Source organism: Aplidium turbinatum, chromosome 10 (assembly GCF_918807975.1).
Source record: "Aplidium turbinatum chromosome 10, kaAplTurb1.1, whole genome shotgun sequence".
NCBI classification, from domain to species: Eukaryota; Metazoa; Chordata; class Ascidiacea; order Aplousobranchia; family Polyclinidae; genus Aplidium; species Aplidium turbinatum.
Window position 1 is genome coordinate 17,323,040 of NC_137481.1, and position 11,316 is coordinate 17,334,355.

At 39.3% G+C, this 11,316-nt stretch overlaps 1 protein-coding gene across 1 annotated transcript; it reads right to left on the reverse strand.

Annotated features, from left to right (window-relative positions):
* Positions 1-4,672: 4,672 nt before the first annotated feature.
* Positions 4,673-7,500, reverse strand: LOC145778842 (uncharacterized). Its single transcript, XM_082590424.1, has 3 exons — positions 7,166-7,500; positions 6,201-6,321; positions 4,673-6,038 (listed from the first exon to the last, which is right to left on the reverse strand). The coding sequence occupies exons 1-3, from the start codon at positions 7,448-7,450 to the stop codon at positions 5,824-5,826; spliced, it is 621 nt and encodes a 206-aa protein (XP_082446550.1). The 5' UTR covers positions 7,451-7,500; the 3' UTR covers positions 4,673-5,823.
* Positions 7,501-11,316: the final 3,816 nt, after the last annotated feature.

The following is an 11,316-nucleotide window of genomic DNA, read 5'->3' on the forward strand; positions in this document are numbered from 1 at the left end:
AAAAGGAAGGACCCTTGCATAAAACTAGGATGCACTGAACGCCACACTACTCTCTTGCATCCCCCAGATGCAACACAAATCACCACAAATATCACACCTAAAGACACAACTCAAAAAATTAATATCAATCAACCTACACAAGCAATACGCAATGGGTTTGTCAACACACGAACAAATTCTCGCAGTCTGCTTCCCATAATCCCAGTAAAGGTTCGCCTGCAAGGAAGTAATCAAACTATCACTACACAAGCGTTTTTGGACAGTGGAAGTACAACATCTTTCATAACAAATGATTTGATAGAAAAGTTGCAAATTGCCGACTGTCAAGAAACTAATATTTGTACCATCACGCTAAACAACACTGGCAAACGTAACAAGGTAAAGGTGGTCACAAATGTCGAAATGTCAGATTTTGACGAAAACAAATACATTTCTCTAAGCTCTCTTTACTCCACTTTTCAAATTCCTGTTTCAAATACAGATATTCCTACCCTAGAAGACACTAAACACTTTCCAGAATTTGCAAACATCTCGATTCCCGATGTTGACGCAGAGGTAGGACTCCTTATTGGCAATGACAATCCGTACGTTCTCCAACCACAAGAAGTAATCCAAGCAAAGGGTGGCTATTATGCCATCAAAACGGCCGTTGGCTGGCTAGTGAATTGTCCTAACAGCAAACAGGATCAAAGTAAAACTAAAAATTTCTTTACCAAAACTTCTACCCATCCAATGTGCGACATGTGCTTTGACGCTGTTGACTCAATTGTTAACTGTAAACCCGAATTATCTGTTCAACAAGCTCAATTCATGAAATCTGTTAACTCTAGTATCAAACTTTTGGAAGACTCGCACTACCAAATCGACTTGCCCGTTCGAAATCCGGATCTAAAATTACCCTTTAACAAATCTCAAGCTCTCCAAAGAATTAATTGCTTGAAACGAAAGTTTGAAAGGGACGCTAAATTTTACATGGACTATAAAAGGTCTGTTGATGACATGATCATGAATCAATACGCCGAAAACGTTACTGATGTCCCTGGAATACATGGAAAAACGGCCCTGAATTTCTATGGAAACCACAATCCTCAATGGCCTAAGCAACCAGAATTTCTCAAAGTCGTGGACAATGACCCCGAAATTAAACAACCAAAGCAAACGTGTTTTGCAACCCAAAGCGAATCCCACTTTCTGGAAGATCTTTTGGGTAAATATTTTTCTTGGTACAAGCTGAAAAGAATCGTTGCTTGGCTTTTCCGTTGTAAGCATAAATTTCTGACTTTAAGACTGACTAACCTTGCAAATAAACAAAATGCCCCAGCACACAATCTTTGCTTGTCTCCAGATGAGCTCACAAAGGCACAAGACTTTATTTTTACCTTTGTTCAGTCAAAACACTTTGCCAACGAAATCAGCCAACTGAAAGCACAAAAGCCATTAAACAACTGCAGTAGCTTAATAAAATTCGACCCTTTCTTAGAAAACAATTTACTAAGAATTGGTGGCCGCATCAAAGCTGCACCTCTCAAACACGATGCAAAACATCAAATTATCCTTCCAAATCGCTCCCAAATAGTTCCTCTCATCATTCAAGAAACGCACGACACATTTGGTCACAGTGGCAGGGAACACGTCCTGTCTGCCCTGCGCGAAAATCTATGGATTATAAAAGCCAATTCAGCAGTCCGCAAGGTTTTATCCAAATGTGTTGATTGCCGCAAAAGAAGCGGAAAACTCAGCACACAAAAAATGGCTGATCTTCCTAAAAACAGATTGACACCAGACAAACCTCCATTCACCTATGTTGGTGTAGACTATTTTGGCCCATTTATTATTAAAAAGGGTAGAACAGAACATAAAAGATACGGTGTCATTTTTACTTGCCTTGTAATAAGAGCCGTACACATTGAAATCGCAAACTCTCTTGACACTTCATCTTTTATACTCGCTCTACGACGATTCATCGCAAGAAGAGGGCAAGTAGAAGAAATTAGATCTGACAATGGTTCAAACTTTGTTGGTGGTGAACGAGAAATGAGAGAAGCCATCAAATCATGGAACAACAGTCAAATCGAAGATGCTTTAACACAGAAAAGCATCAAGTGGATCTTTAACTCTCCAAGTGCATCCCATCATGGAGGTGTGTGGGAAAGACAAATCAGATCCATTAGGAAAATCTTATCAGCTATCTGTAAAGGCCAAACTTTAACAGATGAAACGCTGACTACCTTCATGTGTGAAGTAGAAAACATTATTAACAGTCGTCCACTTACAAAATCGTCAGACGATCCTAATGACATGGAGGCTCTCACACCGAACCATTTGCTTCTTCTAAAACAGCAAATAAACCTTCCTCCAGGCTCATTCACAAACAAAAAAGAGCTTTACTCTCGAAAACGCTGGAGACAAGTCCAATACATGGCCGACGTCTTTTGGACACGGTGGGTAAAAGAGTACTTACCTTTGCTCCAGCAAAAACAAAGGTGGACCAAAAAATCTCCTAATCTGACTGTGGGGGACATAGTTTTAATCGCAGATAACACACCCCGAAACAATTGGCTCATGGGTCGCGTAATTCAAACGTTTCCCGACAAAAATGGCATTGTCCGTAGCGTTAGCGTTCAAACTAAACAGTCCTTGATTGTCAGACCAATTCAAAAGTTATGCTTGATCGTTCCTGCAAAACCAATGTAAATTTGTGCTGATTTTGTTTTCTCATGTTGTTTATACCTGTGTATTTGAACAAATGTACGAGGCCTTAAAGGGGAGGGAATGTTACTGCCAATTTTCTTAAGTTAAGCCCTCTGCGTTCATTTGTGACTCGTTTGTTAATATTTGGATTTTTTCTCTTTTGCCGACCACTGTACTAAAAAAGCCACCTGTTTTTGTTTCTCTTTTATATTGTTTGGCCTCTTTCGCATATGCGTTTGGCACCTGTGGTCTGTTTTCGTTAAATCAGTAACTTATTAGTCGACGATACAACGTCAGTTTTCATTGAATTATACAACCATTATGACCTATTCGTTTTTCAATAATTGTCAATCCTTGAGAAAGGGAATTCGTAAATTGTACTGTAAATCGATTTGTTTCATTCTACAAAATTGCCTTTCTCTGGACGGTCGCAAATTAAGAAATCTCAAAGTTACCTGTGTTTAAAAGATTGTCTAAAAATGCACATTAAAAGAACACGTGAAAACCAATTCAAATTCATGTGTCGTGTTGTTGGAAGCAATCTAGACAGAAGAAACTGACCAGGCAGTTCAATAGAGCAAAGGTCAACGACAAACAAAATACGTCACTGTAACGTAGCAATCAAATAGACAAAGCGGACGTTACAACCGGTACTAATAAAACACATCGGAACACTTCGCAAAGAGAGTGCTCAGTGCTAAGCGCAAATTTATTCAAAGAAATCCAAGCAAATGCAATCACTAGTTGTTCGTGCTTAAATGTAGCGGTGGGAATCAGCCCAACGTTTTACACAAAATAAACTTTGTTTTGCTCTCAGCTGGATCTGGAAACGAAACCAACTCAAAAAGCATAGCCCCAACTTCCAATTAGATCTTGTGCTATGTTTTTCCACAAATTTGTACCATATTTGATTGCAACTTCGTGCCATGCTTTTTCAAAAATTAACTTACATATTAGACTTTTAAATTAGGTGTTTTCAATATGTTGATTGGCTAATTGGTTGATAGATTTTTTATGCTCGGATCGACAAGGCTTCGTTGCAAATTTAATCCTGATAGTTTCGTATAGGCTAGGCTACTTGTAGAAGCAGTGAACTACTAACGCAGGGCTGGTTACTGAGTTTGAGAGAGTGATCGATTGTTGTTGTCATTGATTTGTTTCATCCACTTTAAGTTCTTGAAATACGTTGCTCAAGCGCACATCTCAAAAGTCAAACCAGCGCTATTTGGTTGGTTTTAAATCTTTATCCTAGGACTGGCAAAGCCTTGATGGGTTATTCCTGGTAGTTTCGCATACTTGTAGAGGTTCTTGACACAAGGCCGGTTACCAAGATTGGCAGAGTGAAGTTTCCGATTGGTGAAGTGATGTTGCCGGGGAATTATTCCATTCACTAGGTGCCGCTGAGTGGAGAGCAGTCCTGAAAGTGCGTTGCTCAAGCGCACACCCCGAGAGTCGAACTTGCGCCTCGTGATCTTGAGACGGGCGCGTAACCACTGAGCTAACGGGCAGACTATTTCTGAATATTTCTTCTGGGTACGCTACCGTGTCTTCGTGCATAACGTCGGGTGTTCAACCAATTGAGCCATTGGGGCGGACATAAAATAAAGTTTGGATTTTTTAAAAACTTAGCAAAAAAAATCTTTATCTAGGTTTTATATTGTTGTAAATGAGAATGCAGTTTCTTCGTGAAAATATTTTACTTTATTTCGAACAGTCTTTCAAAGTAAAATTTTAATTCGAATGACCAAACCCTGCTTTGTAAAGGCGTTAAACTAGGCAAACTCTAAGATATGATCATAGAATCGACAACGAAGAAAGAAAATCATGAACTGCAAAAAAAAGTGGGTAGCCACTTTAACAAGTTGAAATTCTGCCACTGAAATTGACTAGAATGCAACCGCCAACCAATCATAAGCTATGGTTTAAGTGACGTAAAAAATGGCGAAAAGAAGATCATAGAAAGCAAATTAAGTGATGGATTTTTTGTCAGCTGGTTGGCTTAGGGGTTAGGGCTAGAAAGTAGTCATTTCATTGACGCGTGTTCGATTCTCACCACTGCTATTGCTCTTTTTCTTCTGTAATTACCAAATAAAGTTCAAAACAAGCATTAACTCTCTGGATGAGTGCTAGAAGGGTCACAATTGGACGGTAGCCTCTTATAACACGTTCTGATTGGTTGGCGGTTGCATTGTAGTCAATTTCAGTGGCAGAATTTCGACTTGTTAAAGTGGCTACCAAAAAAGTGTAGGTTTCGAAAACGGAAAGTTAAAATTTCTTTCTTGTTACCGTAATTTTATGGTCATGTTTTAGTGTTTACCATTAGACTGATCTTGAAATGTGATCTCTAAACGGATAGACTAGGCTACTACACGATTTATTTCACTATTGCGCTTTAGCATGAAACTAGAAGGCTCAACAAGTGATCGGGTGCCAAAATAACAATAATTTTACGCATAAAGCAGCACAATTTGGCATCTGTGCAGTTTTCACATTAACTAGGCCTACTTTTCTTTCCTTACTCTGTAACGTCTTTCGGCCCAGTAAGTAAGCCGGCTTTCCCACCGCTACACAAAACAGACAAACAGTTGATGACATGGTTGAAGTTTACCATTTATAGCTGTAAAAAAATTAGTAGACCAGCAATGTTTAACAAATACCGCATAGGCCAACCAGTTTATTTGTTGTTACGCCAAATGCAAGCAAAATGGGCTACGTGTGTTAGCATACGGTACTGCAATTATTAATGTGCAATATCTGTAATTGTCAAGTTTCATCTAGGTAGATGAATGAGTGCCAAATGAAAAAGAGTTTCCCTCCTTGCGATATAAAAAAGAATATGTAGGCTATCATTCAACAAGACGAAATTGATTTGCAGGTTGGATCAGGCCATAAGCAATTCGGGTAACCTACTTCCTTGACTGTGGGGAGTGGGCCCATCAGGCAACCAATGTCCTAAATAAAGTAAAGACATTAAAAAATACGAGCACTTTCGATCGAGACAAGCGAGTTTTTACTGCCCACCTAAAAAGGTGGACTTCGTATTCTTTTGAAATAATTTGGTTTGATAAACGTAGCCTATGTATAGGCTGTCTAAGTTCCCAAGCATATTAAATTTGCCAGTCTGCCTCTAGCTTAATGTGAATACGTTGCATCAACACAGTTTTGGTACGAAGGTGGTTCTTCTTCGTCCACCGTTGAATTGAATGCGTTCTCAATAACAACGCAGGGATATATTAGCTGTGGTCTTGCTTCTGTGTCATTATCACTGCAAGACCAACGCACAGCTATGGTTTCGTCATCTTCAATCTTTGAAACAACGTTGACGTTTGAAATTGTTGTCGCACGGTCTGAAATAAAAGACTTTTTTGTAACTATTGCTTTCAACGGTAAACTGTAGGCTACCACAAAAGTCTTCTAATCATGTTTATTAAGTTACGTTGTTCGCTTTCCGCTATTTGCATTTTCGCATAGCAATTCAAATGAATCAAATACATCAGTAGTAGGTCTACCTCGATGTCCAGTTGAAGTTGTAGCAAGTGTGCAAGATTGCATAGCCGCATAGCTTGGTGGTTGATCGCTGTACTGACAAGTGATCGGAAGATGTCGATGTAGACCTCTTGTCTCTATGCCCTGAAGTAATCAATCAACACTTAAAAGCAAGTAGCCTGCGGTAGGCCAAGTAATACACCACGGAGTGAAGGTTGAAGCTATTTAGTTGATGACTTATTATTTAATTTTAAGTTTTATTTATAAATTTGTATTCACTATAGCTCTTTTAAAAAGTGCTCAGTAACATAACTAATGTGGTTTACGTCAAGGTCAAGCAAATACTCATAATAATCTTTAAACCTACTTGTGAAGATCAGCACCATGGGCTGCAACTAACAAGTTCGTATAGGCTATAATAAATTGCAAAAAATCCATAAAAATTTACTCTGCTTTCCTATCAGTGTCAATAGATAATAATCGTCAAATTATCTCCTCTAGTCCTCAAAGAATAGCGGAATAGATTATTATAAACTTCAGATAAATGGTTTCGTGTGGATTTACAAGAATGAACTGGAAGCGACATCTCAGGTTGTTTAATATCTTCACTTGTTCAGACATTGTAGGCCTATTAGTAGGGGGCGTTGTGCTGTGTAATTTTGTGCTTTATTGTGTTCAATATGATTTTTTGTTTCATTTACCTTCAGAAATATTAACAGATACAAAATTAGGATTTTAGGTTTTGGCCCCCTGGAGAAGGGCCATGGGTTCCAATTCCAGTCTGCACCAAAATTATTTTATTGTGTAATTCGACTCTAAAATTAGGTTTGCATTTGCTGAATGAAACGTTTTGTGCAAACATTATAGGCTATATGCAAATGTTAAGCTACGTTCTGACAAAGCCACCAAAAAGAAATAATAAGCTGTGACTTGTGAGACACATTTGTAAAAAGTAGTCTGTGCAATTACAACCAAAGTGTCCACTTACAATTTGTAACCTTCTCGGTCTCGTTCGTCTGCTATTCCGCCGAAGCAACACATTGAAAGCGCTAAAAATAATGGCAGTTACAATCATCAACAGAAAAACCATACAGATTCCACTTGCAATACTAAATCCCTCCAACTTTGAATCGTCTTGATTTATGTTGAGTGTGGCAGTTGTAGGACCGGCATTCGAACCAATGAAAAAAAAGTCATAACTGGGAAAGCTATGTTTTCCTGTGTAGGTTTTGTTATACACGAAGGCTATCGGAAAAGCGTTCCCTTTGTGCATTTTTGTACAGCCTACTGTGACGAAACTGCTTCTTATTATAAGCTTCCCTAAACCAACTGTGGTTCCTATTCAGCCTACTTCAACCTAATAACATTGTTTTAATCTAAAAATGTTCATTTTACAAAACATGATAGCCTATAAAAATATAGGCTATAATAATGTAGCTTAAGCCTATAACCACAAGTGGTGAGAGCCCTGGTTCAAAAGGGTGCTAGTTCGAAACCGTTCAAGTGTTTGAGGCTGTGTCCTTGGCAAGACACTTAAAAGACGTGCCGTCAATTACAGAGTGGCGCCCCTTCGACTATAAACCTTGATTTTTCTCATGCTTATCAACATTAGCCTATGCTCTGGAGAGAAATAGCTTTGAAGAGAAATACCTACGGCCCCTAGCGTACGCAGGGGGGCCATTGGGCCATACCACCCCCTCCCCTTAAAAATATTTTAGTAGGCTAGTTAGCGACGTAGATTAAGGCATTTAATATGTTATGGATTGCACTGTCAAAGCAATTAACAATGTTGTTTTATAGACTAAGCCAATACGAAATCCATGGCCCAATCCACCTACCCCACCCCAGGTATGCCAATTTAGCATAGTGTTCTGTAAACCTATTATAGTGATAAAGAAATGGATAAAGTCTAAACTAAAACCATACTGGGATATCATGAAGACGTCTGGGATATCAATGGCCAGTGGCGTAGCCAGGGGGGTTTGGGAGTTACAACCCCCCTTTGGCGCGCGTGTGACGTCACGATATTGAGAATGATGCTTTCAGGCTCTTTATGCTTGAGAATGATGCTTTCAGTCTAAAAAAAACTTGCCCAATTTTAAACAAAACTGCATTAAAAGAGCGAGTTTTGCCAATACCAAACATTCAAACATCTCAGCCAGGAATTAGCAACAAGAAAACATAGAGACTTAGCTCTATTTCCGAAAAATGCCGACGAAAACATGATCTTATCCTTTTGCTATGCCACCTGACAGCACCATTTTACAGGAACATTCATACTCACATTTTTGTTGAAAATGCCCTCAGAATGCACCAAATTCAACGTAATTTTTCAAAATTGTGTGGGGGAGGCCCCCCAGACCCTCGCCGCTCGGTGTCGTCTTAAACGAAAACGCCGTCGGCTTCGCCCGCCGATCGTCAACCCCCCCCCTTTCAAAATTCCTGGCTACGCTACTGTCAATGCCCCCCCCCCCCCTGAGAAAATTCTGCTTACGCCACTGCCTACGGCCCTCCTGAGGGCTATAGCTACCGCACTGAACTGTTCTAAACAACATCACGCATGAATGTCAGTTAAACCATGCACTCGGCACATGTGACAATGTTTATGCAGGTATTGGGACTAGCCTACTTGCCTTTTCCATTTTCTATTATTTATGCAGAAAAATTTACTCAAATAATTAACCTATTTTTGCTAGCCTACTTATTTTTTAAAAAGCACCTCATATGTAGTATGGACCTTAAAAAATAAGAAGGCATTATTGGGTAAATCTTTGCTTTTGAATTGATTATGAAAATCTTTATCTCAGAGTGAAAAAGCCTTTTATGAGGTTTAATCCCGACAGTTTAGCATGGGTAGCCTCAGGGCCGTGTAAATCCCCCCCGTTCTTCCCGGCTGAAAGGGCATGGCTGTTTAGGGTCCACTTGTAGCAGTACATTAAATCATGCAAAGTCGTATTTACTGCTTCCTAAACCCGCAGCTGGGGGCCCACCTCTATTTAGGGGCCCACGTACTGTACATTTAATTCGTGCAGCGTTTTAGGGCTTGTAATTTCACATGTTACATTTAATACGCTTTTTTTTACAAAAGTTTCTCGCTTGTTTTGCTCGCTCAACCACATTTTATTTACTTAACCAGCAATATTGGGCATGCATAGGCCTATAGTTTCAGAAATGGAACAATTACGTGAAGAAAAAAAAAAAACAAAGTGAGGAAAAACACACATAGGCTACAGGGTGAAAGACTATACGAACATCTCAATCTTCCTTGTACAACAATTTACAAGCAACATCATAAGATTTTGATCTTAGATAGACATCAGTATTTAGCAGGGCACAAATTAGATTATTTTCGGAGTCTGAGCAGCTTTAACAGAAAATTATACACATTTTTTCTCAATAGAGCGTAAATAATTAGTAGGCTACATCACGACGAATTTGATGAGTAGGCTACTCACGCTTTCATGTCTGTGTAAACCAAACACACGTCTATGCAGTGGCGTAGCCAGAAATTTTTTTTGGGGGGGGGTCAAATATTTGATGAATTGAAGAGAACGACAAAATGTTTGATTTAAGACATCGCCACCTGATGTACAGTGGCGCATCCTGGTGGGTTAAGCAAGGGAAGCAATAAAGCTGGTGGGGGTTAGAGCGTGCCGAAGGCACGCGTATTCTAGGGGGGTCCGGGGGTATGCTCCCCCGGAAAATTTTTGCAAAATTACACTTAAATAATGGATTATAACGCTTTCTGGAAACACTTTCAGGGTAATATTTGTATCAAACTTATTAGCAGATAAACAGCTATTAACTTATTAAAGGTAGCTCTTATCTACACACAAACGGGCAAAAACTGCGGCTAAAATTAGAGAACACAAAAAACTCAGCTACACAAAAACCCTACAGAGTAAGCGAATCTGAAATTGCTTCCACAGATTAGTTAAAAGAAGCGTAAATTGCGTAAACTTTGCGCGATTTACGATTTGCAAAATTTATTGGTGTCTTTCTGTGTGTCTAAAACAAGTCCTGGGGGGTGTTAATAGCCAGATGTCTTGAAAAACAATATAAATTTATACAAATTATATTATATTTTCAACAAAGGGTTCAACTTCGGAATCCAAATTTTGAAAATTTGGGGGGGGCCATGGCCCCGTTCGCCCCCCCCCTCTGGCTACGCCTATGCGTCTATGCTTTACTGTAGGCAACTTTAAACCTTCTTTTCCATTTAGCAGTGAAATAAGTTTACGGTTTTGCATTTTTATTCATCGTATAAATTTGCTTTGGTAAAACTTTGGTCTTTCCCCAACTTTTTCCAAATTCGTTGCTGCATTGTGAGCATATTTAGGCTAGCATTTTTTCATAAAATCTTGGAATTATTTAGGCTTACTATGCTGAAATGATGAATACGGATGTTCTCACTACATTGAAAAAGTTTGCGGGCATAACCTCACGATTTTTTGTCTCAATTTGAGCCATCACTAAACATAGAGGCCCATTAGTAGATTACCGGGGAGAGGCAAGACTGTGCTTACACAGCCCTGGGTAGCCTATTGTAAAGACTTTCAATCCCAGATGCAGGCCCGATCACCGAGATTGACAATAAAGTTTCCGCTTGTTGTCTATGATTGTAGGTCAGGATTAAGCTAGCAAGAGACAGGATTATGCTCTCAAAAAAGCTTTCTCAGTCCCAGGATAATAATTCCCACAATCAATCAATTATCCCATCCAAAAAGGTGCCCACTGAATGGAGAATTGTGTTGTGTTGCTCTAACTCACGCTGCCGTTGCTTTGTTCACAAAGTTGAAAAATAATTCTGGCTGTCGCCAACCAACTTAAAGACACATACGATAGCAAGCAATTTATAATTGCACCATCGTCTTCGTCTACTTTCCAATGTCATTCAACTTTTTACAAGCAACCACTATAGAAGTTTGTTTTAATTGGTGAAGGGTATTTTATAGCCTACAATTTTCTTGTCTAATAGGCCTACATACACTGCCTAGGCTACAATACGTCCCAAACTCCGGTTGTTGAACAAAACAATCATCATAGAAGACACTTTTCTTAACTTCACGGCTTGCTTGCTGTCAATTTGCAGAAACAACAGGTTAGAAGTTCTCAATGGCTTCGAAACCAGTTCGCCTA